The sequence below is a fragment of the Papio anubis genome, chromosome 3, assembly GCF_008728515.1.
Source record: "Papio anubis isolate 15944 chromosome 3, Panubis1.0, whole genome shotgun sequence".
NCBI lineage: Eukaryota > Metazoa > Chordata > Mammalia > Primates > Cercopithecidae > Papio > Papio anubis.
Genome location: NC_044978.1, coordinates 121,678,575 through 121,699,765, shown reverse-complemented (window position 1 = coordinate 121,699,765; position 21,191 = coordinate 121,678,575). Strand labels below are relative to the sequence as shown.

Genomic DNA, 21,191 nt, shown 5'->3' with positions numbered 1-21,191 from the left:
GTCCCCAAGGCAACCACTGGTCTGCTTTCTGTCACCATACATTAGTTTGCATTTGCCAGAATTTTATACAAAAGGAATCATATAGGATGTGCTCCCTTTTTTCTAACTTCTTTCACTCAGCACAATTATTTTGAAATCCATCAATATTGTAGAATGTATCAAGTTAATTTCTTTTTATTACTGAAGAGTATTTTTTTTATATTCAACTGCAGTGAACATTTGGAAATTTTCCAGTTTGGGGCTATCACGAATAAATCTGATATGAACCCTTGCTTACAAGTCTTTGTATGGATACATGTTTTCATTTCTCCTGAGTAAATTATCTAAAAGTGGAATGACAGGATCATATAGTAGGTGGATGTTCAATTTTAAGAAACTGCCAAACTGTTTGCCAAAGAGGTTGCATCATTTAACATACCCACAAACGCTGTAAGAGTGCTCAAGTCCCACCACATCCTTACAACAGTTGGTATGGCCAGTCTTTTTAACTTTATTCATTCCAAATAGATGCGTGTTATCCCATCGTGGTTTTCATTTACATTTACATTTCCTAACAATTAAAGATGCTGAGCATCTTTCCAAGTGTTTGTCATCTATGTATCTCCATAGTAAGGTGTGTTCAAATCTTTTCTGATTTTTAAAATTGGGTAATTTTATTATTGAGTTTTTGACAGTTCTTTATATATTCGGAATTTATTAGATACATGATTTTCAAATATTTTTCCCAGTCTGTAATTTGTCTTTTCATTCCCTAACAGTGTCTTTTAAAGAGCAGAAGTTTTTAATTTTTACAGAGTGATTTATCAATTTCTTCTTTTATGGATCATACTTTTCGTGTCTTCTCTAAGAAATCATTCCCTAATCCAACTTTCTTTTCTCAAAGTTTTATCACTTTAGGCTTTACATTTAGGTCTTTGATTCATTTTTACTTAATTATTATATATGTCTTGAAGTATTGGTCAGATTTCATTTTATGACATACAGATATCCAACTGTTTCAGTACTGTTTGTTGAAAGAACTATCCTTTCTCCAGAAAAAATGCCATTGTACCTTGTGGAAAATCAATTGTTCATATGTTTCATCTTTCTTTTTGGACTCTCTATTCTATTCCATTAACTGTTTTCTTTTGATGTGAATACCACATTGTCTTAATTACTGCAGCTTTATAAATCTTGAAATCAGGTAGACTTCCAACTTTGTTCTTTTTCAAAGAAGTTGTCTTAACTATTCTAGACACTTTGCATTTTTCTATGAATTTTAGAATCAGCTAGTCAGTTTCTACAAAAATGTTGACTGGTACTTTGACTGAGAATGCTATGAATCTATAGATTACCTTGGAGAAAATTGACATTTTTAACAATATTGAGTCTACTGATCCATAAATAAGGCATATAGTCACCATTTATTTAATTTTTTTATTTTTCTTAACTGTGTTTTAAAGTTTTCGGTGTATGGATCTTCAACATCTTTGTCAGATTTACCCCTAAGTATTTAATATATTCGCTATTACTACAAATGGCATTTGTTGCTTTTTCATTTCAGTTTCTAATTGTTCCTTGCTGTTATACAGAAACAATTTATTTTTGTACAGTGAGCTTCTACCTTCAACCTTAGTTAACTCACTTCGTTCTTCTAGTAGTTAGAACATGTAATCTGTGAATAATGACAGTTTCACTTCTTCCATTCTAATCTAGTTGACTTTTTATCTCTGTTTCTTGCCTGATTGCGCTGCCTAGAAGCCCCAGATCAATGTTGAAAAGAGGCAGCAGTGAGAGTGTTCCTGATCTCAGGAGAAATGCAATATTCAGTGTTTCACCACTAAATATGATGTCAGCTTTGGCTTTTCTTAGACATTTTTTTACAGGTTAAGGACTTCTATCCCAGTTTGCTGAGACTTTTTAATCAAAAACAGATGTTGGATTCTGTCAAATGCTTTCTCTGCATCCACTGAGATGCTCATATGGTTTTTGTTTTTTACTTTCTTAATATGGTGACCTGTAATGATTAATTGTTGAATGTTAAACTAACCTTGCATTCCTAGAATAAACCCTTCTTGACCTTTTTATATATTGCTGGATTCTATTTGCTAAAATTTAGTTTACAATTGTTACATCTATGTTCACGAATGATACTGCATTGTCGTTTTCTTTGTCTGGTTTTCGTATCAAATAATGTTGATTGTTTTAAGTAGGAGGGTAAATTAGGTCCCTGTTACTCTCCCTTAGCCAGAAGTACTCTGCTAAATGGTAATTATGTTATTATCTCATCTATTCCTTCCTAGTTTAGAAGGTACATATTATTACCATCATTTTATATACAGGAGAAATGGGAAACGGGGAAAAATTGAGGCTCAGAGAGCAAGGGAGTGCAGCTCTTTCTAGCTGGAACAAAGGTTTGAATCAAGACAGTAGGAATCTAAAACCCACTCTCAACCTTCTACTATACTGCAATACTTAAACAGTGTTCAAAAAACATCTCTTTAAACACATAATTTTTCATTAAGAAATTATATCTCCAAAAAATCCAAGTAGTCTGATCTACTACTTAGTGATCTACTACTTAGTGATTAAGACCTATGTCTTAATCGCTATGGTATTTGTTGAAAAAAATGAACGTGATATCATGGTTTCTTATATTCTGAGTCAGGATCTACATAAACTATTAACTACTGAATATACTGAAAACCTTACTTAAGACAGATTTAATCCAGCCACAAAGAGCCTTATAAGGATATTCCATAGTACCAAAAGGCCAACCAAAACAAACCAATAGATGTTACTATTTTAAAATTCGATGTAATCCTCAAAACCACATAATGAAATAATTACTATTATACATATTTTATAGATGAGGAAATTTGAGACACAACAACATTAAGAAACTTGCTTAAAGTCTGCCATCTCTCCAGCCTGGGGCACAGAGCAAGACTCCGTCTCAAAAAAAAAAAAAAAAAAAAAAAAAAAGTCTGCCATCTCTGAAGTAGTTGAACAGGTATTCAAACTCAAGTCTCTACAACTTCAGAATAGATTCTTAAAATTTGTATTTTATGTTTCATTTGTTTGGTTTTTCAATTACAATGTTGTCAATCCTAAGAAACAAGAAGTGCTACCAAAGGCCTTTTGGGGAACAAGGAAATTCCAATATTAGACTGGAGCAGAGCTCAGTGCCAAATAAACTGGAGCTGAGCTTTGATGGTAATGATGGCAAGCTGGGGTTTCCCAATCTCCAACTAGATTAAACCTGCTTTGCTCCATTTCTTTTTTTTTTTTTTTTTTTGAGATGGAGTCTCCCTCTGTCACCCAGGCTGGAGTGCAGTGGCACGATCTCGGCTCACTGCAAGCTCCGCCTCCCAGGTTCACGCCATTCTCCTGCCTCAGCCTCCTGAGTAGCTGGAACTACAGGCACCCGCCACCATGCCTGGTTTATTTTTTGTATTTTTAGTAGAGACGGGGTTTCACCGTGTTAGCCAGGATGGTCTTGATCTCCTGACCTCGTGATCCGCCTGCCTCGGCCTCCCAAAGTGCTGGGATTACAGGCGTGAGCCACCACGCCCGGCCACTTTGCTCCATTTCTAAAGCAAGTTTTCTTGGTTTTTTTGACCATAAAAGTAGCTGAGAAGCCTCACATGGTGGCGTACATTTGTAGTCCCATCTACCCAGAAGGCTAACGGAGGATTGAGCACAGGAGTTTGAGACCAGAATGGGCAATATAGTACCCAGCTTTTTCTTTACCTTCTGGTCTGTTTTGTTTGAGATGGTCTCACTCTGTAACCTTGGTGATCCCAGGGATCACCTCAGCCTCCCAAGTAGCTGGACTACAGGTGCATGCCACCACACTGAACTAATTTTTTTGTATTTTTTATAGAGACGGGGTTTCGCCATGTTGCCTAGGCTGTGTCACTCAGGTTTTTCTATATTTCTGATGACCTGCGTGGGCATAGCTCAATGAGTTTGGACTACTAGCTACTGGCTATAATGCAGAACTCCCCTTAAAAGTAAGATGGGAAGGCAAAGAGAAAGAATAATAGCTATTCAAATAATTCCAGTCACGAGGCAAGATGGTATAGGGATAAACAGCCTGGACTCAAGGAAAGTGCCAAGATTCAAATGCTTATTCTGCCTCATAGTAGCTGTGAGACCTTGGAAAACTTATTTAACTTCTCTGGGCTTTCATGCCTTCATCTATAAGATAGGGTAATCATTTTACCTCTCATATGGCTAACAATTAAAAGACAGAATATATAAAAATTGTTTAGAATAGCACCTGACACTTGGTAGGTCCTGTTTAAATTTTGCTATCAACTTATAAATTACTGTTATTCTTATAGTAAATGAACAAGAAAAAAATTACATATGTTGGATAGGCACTTTAGAGATTCTTTAGTATAAATAACTTGAATGTTTGCAATGACAATATATTTTAAAATACAGTCCTAGAAATGTGGCATATCTATATTAGTGTCCTAAAAATGGCTTTGGAAACTGATTTCCAGCATCTTCTAAAAACAGGCAAACAATTTTAAAAACATTAGCAGAGAAAATTTGACATAAAGCAAATTACTCAATTCCACTAAAGTAGTATTGAACACCTACTATGTGCTCAGAATTATGCAATCTTGATTAGGGGGACATACAAAATCTAAACCCTATTCTCAATAAGCTTAAAATATAATACATAAATACAAAAGTGTATACATAAAACAGATAAATAAGGCAAAGGACAAGTAAATGTGACAGTAGCACATAACTCTGCAAGAAATTCTCAAGTACCATTAAAATTTATGTTTAACTTATAGAATTAAAAAAGTATCTATGTGTATGTTTAATGCCATTCTTAATGCTAGTGCCAAGAACAAGTCCAAATGATTGGTATTTTATAATATTAACAATTATTAAGGAATTACTTGAACAACAAAAAAAAGAGGGTTATTCGATAATTTTCATTGTAACTTACTCTTGCTATTTTGGTCTGCAGAAAATTCTCCCTTTCTTCATCTACCTTAATTTCATGTCCATTTTTGAAGAATTCAAGCATTTTGGGGATGTCACGGCCAATGGAATCTAGTTAGAAAAAATAAAATCCACAATTATCACTCCAAATAAGTAGTAAAAATTACTGAATAAAAGAAACACATATCTCATGTGAAGATACAGCAAACAAATAGTGGCAGATAAACTTTAGTTCCAAAGAGCTCTGTTTCCCGGTGTTCATGCTCTTGTGTGATCTCCTCTCATTGCGTGTGAATGAAACTTGCAACTTGCTTCAAACTAAGAGACAGAATAATCATGTGTACATAATTATATTACATAAAGCTATAATGCCTGTCTTGGAAAAGACTCTCTTCCTTATTGGCTTTGAAGAAACAAGCTGCAATGCTGTGAGCTGCCATATGGAGAGGGCCACAGGGCAACAAGCTGAGAGCAGTCTCAAGCTAACAGCCAGTAAGAAACTGAAGTCCTGTGCCCAGTAGCCTACAGGAACTGAATTCTGCCAACTGTGTAAGTCTGGAAGCAAATCCATCGCCCATTGAGTCTAAGATGAAACCACCTCTCTGGCCAACACCTTGAGTGGAGCTCTGTGAGACCCTTAAGCAGAGAACCCCACTCAGCTACACATACATTCCTGACACATAGAAATGGTGAGATAATAAATGTGTGTTGTTCCAAGCAACTGTTTGTGGTAATATTGTTGCACCACTATGGATAACTAACACATAAGTATATGCAATAATAATATATAGCATACATTAAAAACACAGATGACATAATGAAATCAAATCTATAAAATAAACTATGGCAAAAGATAACAGCGGCCAGGCATGATGGCTCACGTCTGTAATCCCAGCACTTTGAGAGGCCGAGGCAGGCAGATTACCTGAGGTCAGGAGTTCAAGACCAGCCTGGCCAACATGGTGAAATCCTGTTTCTACTAAAAATACAAAAACTAGCTGGATATGGTGGCGCACAACTGTAATCCCAGCTACTTGGGAGGCTGAGGCAGGAGAATTGCTTGAACTCAAGAGGCGGAGGTAGCAGTGAGCTGAGACTATGCCACTGCACTCTAGCCTAGGCGGCAGAGTGAGACTCTGTCAAAAAATAATAATAACAGTATAGTCTTGAAATCTTTTAAGAACCTTCTACCTACCATAAAGAAGTGGAAAAAAAACCAACAACTAAAAAGCAGAAACGTTTAGCAGTGGAAACAATATCATAATGAATGATACAGTGTAGAGGTAGCTCATTATTACGCAAATGGTTATAGAAACTGGCATGAGTTTCTATAGTCAGACATGGTGGCAGGTACCTGTAATCCCAGCTACTCAGGAAGCTGAGACAGGAGAATCACTTGAACCTGGGAGGCAGAGGTTGCAGTGAGCTGAGACTGAGCCACTGCACTCCAGCCTCGCAGCCTGGGCAACAGAGTAAGATTCTGTCTCAAAAAAAAAGAAAAGAAAAGAAAAGAAAGAAACCAGCCTGAGAGGCCAGGCATGGTGGCTCATGCCTGTAATCCCAGCACTTTGGGAGGCTGAGGCGGGCAGATTACTTGAGGCTGGGAGTTCGAGACCAGTCTGGCCAACATGGCGAAATCTCATCTCTACTAAAAATACAAAAATTGGACGGGCGCGGTGGCTCAAGCCTGTAATCCTAGCACTTTGGGAGGCCGAGACGGGCGGATCACGTCAGGAGACTGAGACCATCCTGGCTAACACGGTGAAACCCCTTCTCTACTAAAAAATACAAAAAAAAAAAAAAAAAACAAGCCGGGCGAGGTGGCGGGCGCCTGTATTCCCAGCTACTCGGGAGGCTGAGACAAGAGAATGGCGTAAAACTGGGAGGCGGAGCTTGCAGAGAGCTGAGATCGGCCACTGCACTCCAGCCTGGGCGCCAGAGCGAGATTCCGTCTCAAAAAAAAAAAAAAAAAGAATTTTCAAAGGATCATACAAGAGACTATAAAATAAACTATTACTCTCCTAAGATTTGGTCATTATCATTTTAACACAAATTTAATAAACAAAAATACAGTATATTCCACTATACCATAACTTAACTTGAAAATTTAATTCTATGCACAGAAACATGTGAATTATTTAAAGGGTAAGATATAGAATGAAGACTGTGCCACTGAAGAGACACCACTCCCACCATGCTCAAGCAAGTCTTCCATAGGTGAGTCAATGTGAGGAACTCATTACATAGAGAGCACGGCATACCCTCAGCATACATTACTCCTAGGATTATCTCAGTAGTTGTTCATTTGGCTCAGGAGCACTACAGCTATAAGTGAAAGCAACTACCCATGGGCAATTTACAGTCTAATTGGGAGATAATGGATACACAAATGAATAATTACTAAAAAATACGAAGTTTGTTCAGTATCACAGTCTGATGTAACTGAGTACTAAAGAGTATGATAAAATTGTATACTAGTAAACAGTAAGATGCTAATGGTGGTACACAAAAAACAGATACCTGGTTAAACCATCTATATTTAAATTTCTTTACTTAAATATATTTTTAAGTTTGTTTTCATAAGAACAGTGCCTTGTACATAATAAAAGCTCAAGAATTATTTAGTGACTGACCTAAATCTAAGCCCACAACACTGCGTGCCTTCCTGTCACTATGGGTGAACTGTCTATGCCCCTAACAAAGGCCGTTCCTCTTCATTTCTGTGCTCACCCCCACACTTGTACTCACCCATAAAAGGACACTGCTCCTCCCTTCTTTCCTCTACATTGTCGATTTTTCCCTGCTTCCCTAGACAATCTTCATTAGCTTACAAACTTGCTATAAAATCTTCCTTTTCAAAATAAAATAAAGTCTCCTATGTTGCCTTCCAGTTACCACCCAACATTCCTCTTAATGTAAGTTCTCAAAAAAAAAGCCATCTCTATTTCCTCTCCTTCTATTTTCTCTTATACCTACTTCAGTAACCTTCACATTGGCAAATCCAGTAGTCATTTCTCAGTGTTCCTCTGACTTGACCTACTAGCAGCAGTTCACAGTGTAATCTGTCCTCTCCTACAGTATCTTGACTTGTCCTCTGAAACACGATTCTCACTGGCTATTTCATCTCATTTTAAGGGATGAACCACCCACCCTCACTTACCTGCCTTCCAAAGGTTGAACTACCTGAGGGATCAGTCATGTTACTTCTCTTATCCTATCCATGCACACCTCCCTAACTGATCTCATGCAGAAACGTGGCTTTAAATACCATCTAACAACTGATAATTTCTAAATTTTTATCTCCAGCCACAATCTCCCTTATGATTTCCAACCACCAACTTGATATCTCTACCTAGATGCAGGCAAATTATTAGTAAGGAGTAAACAGGACAAATGTCTCCTGGAAGAATAAACAAATAAAGGACTTCATAATTGTGAGCCTGATATCGTATTGATGATGTAACAGTAATAAAGAGAGAAAGAACTGGACTCAAGAAGAAAAGAGAAATAGTTCTGCATTAAAACATACTGAAGTGAAGGTCTGATGGAATATCAAAAAATACATACATTTGTATAGTTAGAAAAAAGGAACCAGAAAAAAGGTGATAGATTGAAGATGATATAAATTTTAGTTTTTAAGGTAGTTCCATCCTAAAACATAAATAAAAATTCCTTCCTTTGACCTTATATATTCTTTCTTCTTTGTCTAATTTGCATTTCTCCAATGAACAAAATGTTTAGTATTATTTCATCTGTTTAATGGCCAATTACATATATTCTTTTTTTTTTTTTTTTTTTTGAGATGGAGTCTCACTCTGTCGCCCAGGCTGGAGTACAGTGGCGCGATCTCAGTTCCCTGCAACCTCTGCCTCCTGGGTTCAGGCAATTCTCCTGCCTCAGCCTCCCAAGTAGCTAGGATTACAGGTGTGCGCCACTGCATCCGGCTAATTTTTGTATTTTTAGTAGAAACAGGGTTTCACCATGTTGGCCAGGCTGGTCTTGAACTCCTGACCTCAGGTGATCCGCCTGCCTCAGCCTCCCAAAGTGTTGGGATTACAGGCATGAGCCATTGTGCTTGGCCACATATGTTCTTTTCTACAATACCTACTCAATTCTTTTGCCCCTTTTTAAAAAAATTAGGTTGACAGTCTTACTGAGTTATGAGTTCTTTATATATTATGGATACAGGTTCTTGGTCAGAGCTATGTGTGGCAAATATTTTCCCCTCATCTATCACTTGCCTTTTCATTTTCTTAGCGGTACCTATCCATGAGCAAAAATTTTTAATTTTGATTAAGTCCAAATTAGCAATTTTTTCTTCTATAGCTCATGCTTTTTGTGTCCTAAGAAATATTTACTTAATCCAACACCATGAAGATTTTCTCCTAGAAAATTTTCTTCTAGAATTTCATGACTTTATCTTTTATGTTTAGGTCTATGATTTATTTTGGGTTAATTTCTGTGTTTGATGTGAGGAAAGACTTATCCAGTTATTTCAGCAAAATTCATTGAAAAAATTATTCTTTTTCTACATAACCTTGACACCTTTGCTGAAAATCAGTTGACCATGTAAGTTTTGGTTCATTTCTGAACCTCAGTGTTTGAACTATATTCATTTATCCTTTATACCATACCACACTGTCTTGATTACTGTAGCTCTATGATAAAGTCTTACATCTCAAACTGTGTTCTTCCTTTTAAAAATCATTTTCTCTTTTAAATTTTTTTTTTTTTTTTTTTTGAGACAGAGTCTTACTCCATCACCCAGGCTACAGTGCAGTGGTGCGATCCCGGCTCACTGCAACTGCCACCTCCTGGGTTCAAGTGATTCTCCTGCCTCAACCTCCCAAGTAGCTGGGATTATAAGCATGTGTCACCACATTCAGCTAATTTTTGTATTTTTAGTAGAGATGGGGTTTCACCATGTTGGCCATGCTGTTCTCAAACTCCCAATCTCAAGTGATTCACTTGCCTCAGCCTCCCATACTGCTGGGATTACAAGTGTGAACCAGCACACCCGGACAATTTTTTTTTTTTTTTTTAAGACACAGTCTTGCTTTGTCACAGGATGGACTGCAGTGGCATGATCTCAGCTCACTGCAGCCTCAATCTCCTGGGCTTGAGTAGTCCTCTCACCTCGGCCTCCCAAGTAGCTGGGACTGCAGGCACATGCTACCACACCCAGTTGATTTTTTTTTTTTTTAAGTAGAGATTTGGTCTTGCTATTTTGCCCAGGTTGGTCTTGAATTCCCGAACTCATGAAATCCTCCTGCCTCGACCTCCCAAAGTGCTGGGATTACAGGTGTGAGTGTGCCACAGTGCCCAGCCTAAAATCATTTTTTCCATTCTAGGTTCGCTGTATTTCCATTTAAACATGAGAATGAGGTTTTGTTTTGTTTTGTTTTGTTTTTTAAGCTTTCTGGGAGTGTGGCTGGGATTACATTCAATCTGTAGAAAAAATAAGCTTATCTTAATAATATGCTTTCAAATCCACCACTATGGTATATCCCTCTATTAACCTGCAGCAACATTTACCAGTTTTCTATGAAAGGTCTTACACAGCTTCTGTTAAATTTCCTCTTAAATATTTTTATTTCTTTATGCTCATGTAAATGGAACTGTTTTAGAAATTTCAGTTTGATTGTAGGTTGGTTACATATAGAAATACCGTTGATTTTCATGCATAGACCTTCTATCCTATAACCTCGTTAAATTCACTAACTAGAATTCACTTACTAAAATAGCTTAGTATCATCTGGGAATAAAAAAAGATTTATTTTTCCCTTTCCCTTATGTATGCCCTTTATTTCACTGACCTCCAGTACAATGTTGAACATAAGCATTGACAGCAGAGATCTTTGCCTTGTTCCTGATCTTAGGTAGAAAGCATTCCTTCTCAATGATCTCACCATTAAGAATGTTGCTTTTTCATAGATGTGCTGTGTCAAGTTGGGGAATTTCACTTACATTTCTAGTATTCTGAGAGTTATTATTGCCAAAATGTTTTCTTTCTTTTTTTTTTTTTTAGAAAGCGGGTCTCATTATGTTGCCCTGGCTAGAGTGCAGTGGCTACGCACAGGTACAATCATAATGCACTGCTACCCTGAACTCCTAGCCACAAGGGATCCTCCCATCTCAGTCTCTCAAGTGGCTGGAATGACAGGCATATGCCACTGTGCCCAGCTAATTTAGCCTTTAAAACTATAAATTTCCTTTTAAATACTGCTTCAGCTGCATCCCACAAGTTCTGACATGTTGAGTTTTCAGTATCATTCAGTTTAAGACAGTCTTTGATTTCTTTTTTGATCAATGAGTTATTTGGTAGTGGGCTTTTTCATTTTAATGTATTTGGAGATTTTTCATGGTTACTGATTTCCAATTTAACTCAGTTGCAATCAGAACACATATGTATGTGACTTCAATTCTTTTACATTCATAAATTTAAGACTTAATATACTAAGACTTGCCTTATAACTCAGCAAATGGTCTACCATGGTGAATGTTCAACACCAAACAACATTTGCTGTTGTTGGGTGTTTTATAGATATCAGCTAGGCTAAGATGACTAAGAGTGTTGTTCAAATCTTTTACATCCTTACTAATTTTCTGTGTATATGTTCTATCAGTTACTGAGAAGAATATTAAAATCTCCAACTGTACTTGATTAGTCTATTTCTCCTTTCAATTCTGTTAGGTTTTGCTTCATGTATTTTGAAGCTTTATTTTAAGATGAGTCATTATTATTATAGAATATCCGTATTTTTCTCTAATAATAATCGTAGTCTTAAAAGTCTATTTTGTCTGATATTAATATACAATCCAACTCTCTAATGCTTACAGTTTTTATGGTATATCTTTATCCACCATTTTACTTTCAGCCTATTTGTGTGTTTGAAATCTCTGCCTTTTGGAGTGTATGGTCCATTTCCAATTATCATAACTATTTATATGGCTGAATTTAGGTCTTTATTTTGATAAAAGTTTTCTATTTGTTTCATCTTATTTGTTCTTCTGTTCCTCCTTTACAGGTTTATTAAATAAAAAAATTTGGCATATCATTTTTATTCCCCTATTTATAGTTTTAAGCTATATTTATTTGTGTGAGTACGTTTTACTTGCTCTAGGGAGTACAATGTGCATACTTACCACAACCTACTTCCTATTAATACTGTTAATGCTTCATGTTAATACAAAATAAAGTTGCACCAACTTATCTACCTCCTTGACTCCTTCGCCTTGTAGTACTATTGTCACACCCAAACCTGCTTTACTTCCTGTGCATTCATATTTAAAATAGTATTTACTAGGCTACTCAAGACCAAAATTAGGAAATCATTCTAGATTCCTCCCCCTCCCTTACCCCCTACATTTAATCAATAACTCCTGTTAATTCTAATTCTTAATATCCAACAACATCCTTCCTCATCTGTCTTCACTGCCACCACCAGACTCTTTCCTTCTTCATCTTTTACCCGGATGACTGAAATCAACTCCTCCCTGGTCTCTGTTCTTAAAGTTTCACCATCCTCATATGGCTACCCTGCCATTTATACAGTTCCCACAATACTCATTCTGATAAGCAAATCTTACATCATTCTTCCGACCTAAAATTTTCAATGGCTCCTATTTGCAAAGAGGATAAAATCTAATCTCCATGGTATAGCACACAAAGCCCACTGTGACCTGGCCCACTGTCTATCACTGTCTGACCCCATTGACCACCAGTATCAGATAACATTTTATATATCAAATGATAGAAAGCTGCTTATGGCCGGGCGCAGTGGCTCAAGCCTGTAATCCCAGCACTTTGGGAGGCCGAGACGGGCGGATCACGAGGTCAGGAGATCAAGACCATCCTGGCCAACACGGTGAAACCCCGTCTCTACTAAAAATACAAAAAAAATTAGCCGGGCGAGGTGGCGGGCGCCTGTACTCCCAGCTACTCGGGAGGCTGAGGCAGGAGAATGGCGTGAACCCGGGAGGCGGGGCTTGCAGTGAGCTGAGATCCGGCCACTGCACTCCAGCCTGGGCAACAGAGCCAGACCCCGTCTCAAAAAAAAAAAAAAAAGCTGCTTATAATTTCCTGAACACAACTGGCTCTCTCATACTTTTGTATATGTAAAATGGTCATTTCCTCTGCCTGATTCATGTAAGGAAAGCAAATGCCTATTCATGCTTACCTCTCAACTGCAATCTTCTTTATATAATCTCATTCTACAAAGCAGTCCCTCATTCCTCTACATACTTCGTATATTTTCTACCAATAAACTTATTGCATTTTAGTGCAGCAGTTTGCTCTCATCTCTGTCCCCTCGGTGTTTACCTTCTTAAAGACAGAAAATGTCTTTTCACTTTATTTTTCAATCCTCAGTACTAAGTAGGCATGCCAATAATTATCTGCCTATTCAACAAATAAGTTATGAAGGTGATACATAAATACATGAAAAAGAATAGCTTCTCCTAAAGTAATTGTGGAGAATGAATAGTTATTTTAGGAATGATAGGGAGCTAATGATAATCATAATGGCCCACACATCGTATGTTATATACCCAGCTTGTGTTTCATACATTATCACAAAAACAGTATGGGATGCATGTTATAATGAAACTCATTTTGTAGATGAATAAATAAAGGCACAAAATGTTAAAAAGTTTGTTCAAGGTCACAGTAAGTGACAAACTCAAGACAAAGAGAGATCTATGCTAACCGCTATTCTACTCTGCTTTTCAATACAGCCAAATGTTAAATCATCACTGCTATTTCTAGGGCTTTGCTATCCCTTACTGCTGTGTAACTGCCTTCCTCTTTCTCCACTTTCATTTTTCTCCGTGTTTTTAGGCTCTTCTATCGTCATTTTCTTTCTTCCTTTCACTTTCTTTTCCTTTAATTCTCTATTCAATTTCCATAATGAACATAATCTATACTATACAATCAAGTATTTCCTCCTAATATACTTTCTCTTTTCTTTTTTTTAATCAAGGAAAACAAAGTTAAGAAATAGTTAGAAAAGAGCTGAGTTAGGATTGCATATGTTACCTCCTGAAAGAAGTTTCAAGAAACTGAGAAAACTAAGAACAGACCTTTGAATATGGCAAAAGAAAAACCTGTGATAATTGAGAGCGCAATATTTTAGCTAAATTATGGAAGAAAAAGCTGTAAGGAATACTAATGCTTAGTAAGAAAATGAAGCCAATTTCTGAAGACCATTATTTGAAAAACTTAATATAAAACAACATAAAAAACTAAGATTGCAGCTAGAAAGGATAGTTGAATCAAATGAAGGTGCAGGGGTGAGGGGGGTTGTGATTTGCTTTTTGTTTGTTTAAAGAAATCTGAGCATAAGTGGCCAGGCACAGTGGCTCATGCCTGTAATCCCAGCACTTTAGGAGACCACAGCAGGCGGATCACTTGAGCTCATGAGTTCAAGACCAGCCTGGCCAAAATGGCAAAATCTCGTCTCTACTAAAAATACAAAAAAAAAAAAAAAAAAATTAGCCAGGTGTGGCGGTACATGCCTATAGTCCCAGCTACTCTGGTGGCTGAGGCAGGAGAATCACTTGAACCCAGGAGGCAGAGGTTGCAGTGAGCCAAGATCGTGCCTCTGCACTCCAGCCTGGGTGACACAGTAAGACTCTGTCTCAAAAAAAAAAAAAAGAAAAGAAAAGAAAAAAAAATCTGAGCATAAGTAACTGTTAAAAGTTGAACCAGTTTCTCTACTGCAGAAAACAAAACTGTTAGTTCTATGACCACAAGAACTTTGTCTGTCTTGTTCACTGCTATCACACCCAAGGCTTGGCACCTAGTAGATACTAACTACTATAAATACTATTATTCTAATAAAAAAAATCTATAAATTGTATATAGTCCAAGCTGGGTGTGGTGGCTCACACATGTAATCCCAGCACTTTGGGAAGCTGAGGGAGGTGGATCATTTGAGGTCAGGAGTTCGAGACCAGCCTGGCCAACATGGTGAAACCCCATCTCTACTAAAAATACAAAAAAAATTACCTGGGCATGGTAGCGCATACCTGTAATCTCAGCTACTCGGGAGGCTGAGGCAGGAGAATTGTATGAACCCAGGAGGGGGAAGTTGCAGTGAGCCAAAATGCACCACTGTGCTCCAGCCTAGGTGACAGAGTGAAACTCTGTCTTAAAAAAAAAAAAAACAAAAAACATTTTATACTGTATTTTTAAATTACAGTTTAATCCTATATCTTCTACCAACTGAATGAGTGCTGTATTAAACGTTCATTCATTCATTCAAATATTTGTAGAGTATGTACTATTTTCCAGGTACTATATTCTAGGCAATGGGAATGTAGCAATGGACAAAACAAAACCATCCTTGCTCTAATGAGAGGAACTGAACACACATCACACACACACACAAAGATGCTAAGAGTGATACGCCCTAAAATGAATATAAAAGCATAATAATGACATTTAGTGATAATAGGAAGTGGGAGTAATATTTTATATAGGATGGTCATGCAAGGTCTCTCTGTTTAGATGATGTTCAAATGAGAAAGTGAGCAAGGCAAGTAACCAAACAGTACTACTACAGACCCATGCAACAGTAAATCCAAAGACCTGAGGAGGGAGAGCACTAAGTGTATATGAGAAGATCAAGGAGGCCACCATGGCTGGAGTAAAGGAAGCAAAGGAAAGCATAACAGAACCAGCTGCAATAGATCCATAATTCACCTATAACAATTGTAACAGTACCTAATCATTAATGGAGTATTTCATACATGGATAATTTTTAAACTAATATGTGAAGGGGTAGAAATTTAGAAAAAAATCAAATTCATTACCTTGCAAAAATTCTCTGTTTTGGTATTTTCCCTTATATAACCAAAACTTCTGATTGTTCCAATAATGCAAACAAAACCCTGAAGTACAAGGTATTATTCTACAAGTTAAAAATACTACACATTACAAGAACTTTAATATCCATGAGTCTCATGTATGATACAACACCGACTTCCTTACAGAAAGCAGTGTCCTGCTCAGAAGATGTGAATATCTTTTGGACAAGTCTGCTGAGACATCCTTTGGACAAGACATCGAATGGAGCACTAGTGTTCAATTCTAAGAGTTACAAGTTAAGAGGAATGCAAACAAGTGTAATTCTAATTTTCTAATCATGTCCCTTTCTCTCTTACCTGACAATAACTTAGTACAGTATAAAAGAATTTAACTGCTCCCATATATGCCACAGTACCTATCACAGGTTAAGTCAAGACTTTTTTTTGGCTGGGCACAGTGGCTCACGCTGTAATCCCAGCACTTTGGGAGGCCAAGCACTTTAGGAGGCTAAGGCAGGCAGATTACCTGAGGTCAGGAGTTCAGGACCAGCCTGGCCAACATGTCTCTACTAAAAATACAAAAATTAGCTGGGCATGGTGGCAAGTGCCTGTAATCGCAGCTACTTGGGAGGTTGAGGCAGAATCACTTGAACCCAGGAGGCGGAGGTTACAGTTAGCCAAGACTGCGCCCCTACACTCCAGCCTGGCCAACAGAGGGAAACTCTGTCTCAAAAAAAAAAAAAAAGATATTTTTCACACTAGTGTTTTTGGTTTCTAAATGCTAATTTATAAATAAGAATAGAAATAAAAAAGTTTCAATTAATAAAACATATCTATATTAGAGATGAAAGAATTACAGAGGGTTCTTATATTGGGGAGGAAGCCAGACGATGAGCAAAATAAAACCAAATTTCTTAGAAGGAATTTTTAAAAAAGGTTTTAATTTTTTTTAATAAAACAAAAAAGAAATATTGAGAAAACAAGTCTTAAAAAAAATTTTATACTCTATTTTTTAATGTGCGTTTGAAAAATAAAGAACTTGCCTACAGTTATGTAAGCAATTAAAATAAAATGAATAAAACTGCAGCATTAAGCAAGCTGCATGTACACACGCCCACTCCCATTAGTAAAACTGGAAATGGGAAACTAATGAGCTCAGCTGCAGGAGCTTGTTTTTTAATTTTCTCCACTTGCTCAAAATGTAATTTCTATTTTACACTGAAGACTTTTGTTGGATATAGGGGGAATCAAATGTTCTTAAACAAGAATCTGAATGAGCTTTGAAAATGCATAATAGAAGCTTCATTTGTTCTAATGCACATCTCATGTATTCTGTTTAACATTTTTGACAGGTTGATCATTCGTCTTCATGTTTAAAGAACACAAATGTTTTACCAGTGCCATTAAACAGATCATGTTGGGGTGAAAAGAAGGTGTCAGAGAAGGGAAAAGGTCCATCTCTTCTCTCAAGGTGCCTAAGCAAATGGGAGGGGAAAAACATATTTAGGTACTTGACCATGATATGTGAAGTTGTAATTCATTATGAAAGGAGAAATAAGGTAAAGCTCACTAATAGACATTTTATTAGGAAAGTTATTATTTGGAATAAAGAAATAAGTTATTTGAAAACTAAAAAAGGTTCCAAATATTGAGATGACTATGGGAAAAAAAAAACCAAAAAACCCTCAAGGCTTAAAAAAAAAGAAGTTAAAAGGGTTATACAGAGAATGGATAAAGTAGCAAAGGTGACAAAATTAATGTCTCTTAAAAATCAGTTCATCATGCAAAGCAAGGAGCTAGATATCTAGAATACAAATATATTAGTATTCATTTTTGGTTTTGACTATATTTAGTACTGTTTGTTTTGCTCTGATTTGAGCTTGAATTTAATTAAACACAAAAAATTTATGAGAAATATTTTCATCAAATTCAACTGCAATTCTGGTTTAATTTTTAAAATATGTTCAGTTTTAGGTCTTACTTAAGAAAGAATATAAACTGGATTCCATGATAACAAATACTGCTGTAAGGGAAATCGCTAATAAAAAGTGCCAGACACCAGTTCAAAATCTAATAAATATTTATGACTTAATGCATGCTATCAAAAATAATCAAACAAAACTCTAACACAACAAAAGAACTAGAAAGTCCATTTGAATTTAATTTACAGGTCATGATCTAGAATTCAGACAAGTTGTTAGTGGCTAGGATATATAAACATTTTAGCAGGATTTTTTTAGCTCAACTAGAGTTAAAATTTGGAGACAAACCTACTAACACAATTTTAAAATATTTGTTCTGTTTACACTACAAATTTTTATTTGAAATAATAATATACCAGACATCCAGCACTACCTAAAACAAACTGTGTCAGCAAGTGAACTTGTTTTTCCTCTCAAATGCACTCCATTTCCATTAATGATGGCACTTATTAGGAGAGGTCTCTAGTCTTAAAAAACCTCAGTATCATTCGACTCTTCCTTTTCTCCCCCTCAACCTGTCCATTCCTAATTAATTGCTAAGTCCTAATATCCTTGACGTTTATACACTTCACTCCAGTCTTGTTATGAAGACCTTAGCTTCAACATTACACTTATTAGTCTCTTGCCATTGCACCCAAACTGGTTTCCCTGTCTCTCATTTCAATTATCTTAAAACCTCTTGCCAGATTAAAGCTCTAAAGAACAGATTATGTCACTCCCATCTCAAAAACTTCTAAGGTAGTCCTGCTGAATATAGAATGCAGATGTTCATGCTCATTAGCCCATCATTCAAAGTTCTTCTCAATACGGCATCAATCTACCTTTCCAACATCATATACCATTATTCTCTTCTATGTCAATGTAAGGGCACCATTCCCCACAGTCAAAGAGAGCTAATTAATATTTCTTGTACCTGGCCTATGATTTCTGACTTAGTGTTTATGATTAATTCACTCCTTCTTCTTAAAATAATATTCTCCTCAATCAATTCATCCAATTACTGTTACTTTATGTTTAAATGTTACCTCTTTTATGATGCCTTCCCTGATTCCCCACCTACGTGTAAACTCCACCTCCACTGAACATCCCTAGCACTTTTTAAATTTATTATATAATACCTTACACTTTATAACATAGCTCCTTATTTAGTGATCTTAACTTTCTTATTCAATTTCTTAAGGAGAAAATATCCATAAGCAGAAAACTTCTTAAGAGAAATTACCTCGAGAGCCATGCATATGGTCAACATTCATACATACGTTTAACACTTTTAAATAAATGGGCATACATATTATATTGATAAACAGGGATGAAAGCCAATAAAACAGTATGATGATAATATACTGAGTGGATAATACATTTCACTAATTGGGAGCTAGACTTTGATCTAAATTTTAAAAACTGGTATTATAAAGTAACTAGGTTTTCAAATCATATTAGATTACCAGTATTAATGCCAAAGCAGGAAAAAAAAAAATCAAACCCATAGGTTCTTGTAACTCAAACTCAAATACCAGGACATACTATTTATTCCACATATATATGAACAATTTTGTTTCCTAACTAAGCAAAGTTCACAAGAAAGTTGTCGACAGGATATTGAAATAATAGGTATTCTCTTACTTCGAGAAACCCTTGGAAATCTTTTACCCAGCTTCTTCCTTAATCGATTAAGTTCAGGCATTATTTCTGGAACAGCTACATAAAAGTCTACAACAATTTCATCATCCCAAATCTGAAAATAAAAAAAAAAAGAAAGGTGACCTCAGATGAGATGAAAAGCTTTATCGTTCTGAAAAAGTACAACGTAGTCATTTCCTTTATAATTCAGAAAACAGACATTAAGCACAATTATTTTCTTCAAACACAAGGATCATACAAATACACCTGCCAATTATAAAAACCATCAGAAGCAAAACATTTTCCTTTACTTTAAAAACAGTCACATCCATTAAAAAAAAAAAAATTAATGGTTTCTTCCTTTGGGTTGTGTTAGGCAAAAGTGTCACAAGTTAAAACACAGCAATGAATGTGTGCATGGCTCACAGAATCCCACAAAGTTAAATTCATATATTTATTAAAACTGAAGAAACCTACAAAAGCTGAAAATTTTGCAACAGATCACATGTAAAATTAATAACCATTAACTGCCAAACTCACTAGCAACCACTAGCTTCCTAAATTTAGAGCATCAGAGAACTGAATTTATAATTATTTTCACAAAGAACTGAAACTAAAAATTTCCTTACCACCAATAACTAAGAATAAAAGAAGAGGGGGTGATCAAAGACGAGTTCATTTATAGTTTATTATCCATACTCTATATCCATTCTCAGAACAAAGGAATTAATATTCAATTTTTAGAAAACATTTTTATTAATTCAGGCAAGTGCCTAAAATAACTATTATACTAGTACAATATACTCCACTTAAACTCCACTTAATATACTTCACTTAAATATACAATATACTCCACTTAAACTCCACACCTGTAATCCCAGCACTTTGGGAGGTCAAGGCAGGCAAATCAATTGAGCTCAGGAGTTTGAAATTAGCCTGGGCAATAAGGCGAAACCCCGTCTCTACAAAAAATACAAAAATTTGCCAGGCGTGGTAGCACACATCTGTAGTCCCAGGTAACCGGAAGCTGAGGTGAGAGGATAGCTTGAAGCCAGGAAGGCAGAGGTTGCAGTAAGCCAAGATCGTGCCACTGCCTGAGCAAGAAATATTTTATCAATCATTCTGTTTGTATGAAATCTTACCACAATATGCCATTCAAAGCCTTGATTTAGGGGTACACAGTGAATTAAAAACTTGAATTCTGACAAAATTAAGCAATGACTATGGAATTTTATCCTTCTGTTACTATTCTTTGTACAAATTTTTAGTCCTTAATTAACATACTCTCCTCTCCTTAACAGTAACTTACATTAAATGGGCACTTCTCATGTGCCAAGCATTCTGCTAAACGTTTAATATAATTTAGAACATCCAGTCTTCACCACAACCCTTAAGACAGGTACCAATATTGACCACACATTCCAGATTAAAAAAACTGAGGGCTCAGGGGAGGATCAGTCAGTCTGTACACACCTAAGAGGCAGAGCTAGAACTGAAATACAGGCAGTGTGGGTCCAGAACCAGGGCTCTCATCACTGGAAATAGGAAAGCAGAGGTAATTTCTAAATGTCAAAGAACTGTATGTGAGATTTCTATTCCAAGACTTTCCAATCCTAATTCTATGACATGTTCCTTTAAATTAAAATTATGTTTGGAAGTTATGCTGTAAGTAAGATTATATCTTGGAATATTAAAAAATGGTGGCTGGAAATCATGCTCTTAGAGACGAGTAAAAATATGAATTACTTTAAAATCACTCAGAACCAGGCATATCTGTGATGTTTCAAAATAAAGTAAAATAAATTTAATAAATGAATGTATTATCTAAGA

The 21,191-nt window shown here is 36.2% G+C and overlaps 1 protein-coding gene across 3 annotated transcripts in view; it reads right to left on the bottom strand.

Moving 5' to 3' along the window:
* The window catches only part of MRPL1 (mitochondrial ribosomal protein L1), a 93,671-nt gene that overhangs the window by 37,977 nt on the left and 34,503 nt on the right, over positions 1-21,191 (bottom strand). For all 3 annotated transcript variants that reach the window (XM_003898720.3, XM_009206884.2, XM_009206883.1), the window contains 2 exons: positions 19,365-19,476; positions 4,955-5,061 (listed from right to left, as the gene is read on the bottom strand). In XM_003898720.3, coding sequence (XP_003898769.1) covers positions 4,955-5,061; positions 19,365-19,476 — 219 coding nt within the window. The remainder of the gene's footprint in view (positions 1-4,954; positions 5,062-19,364; positions 19,477-21,191) is intronic.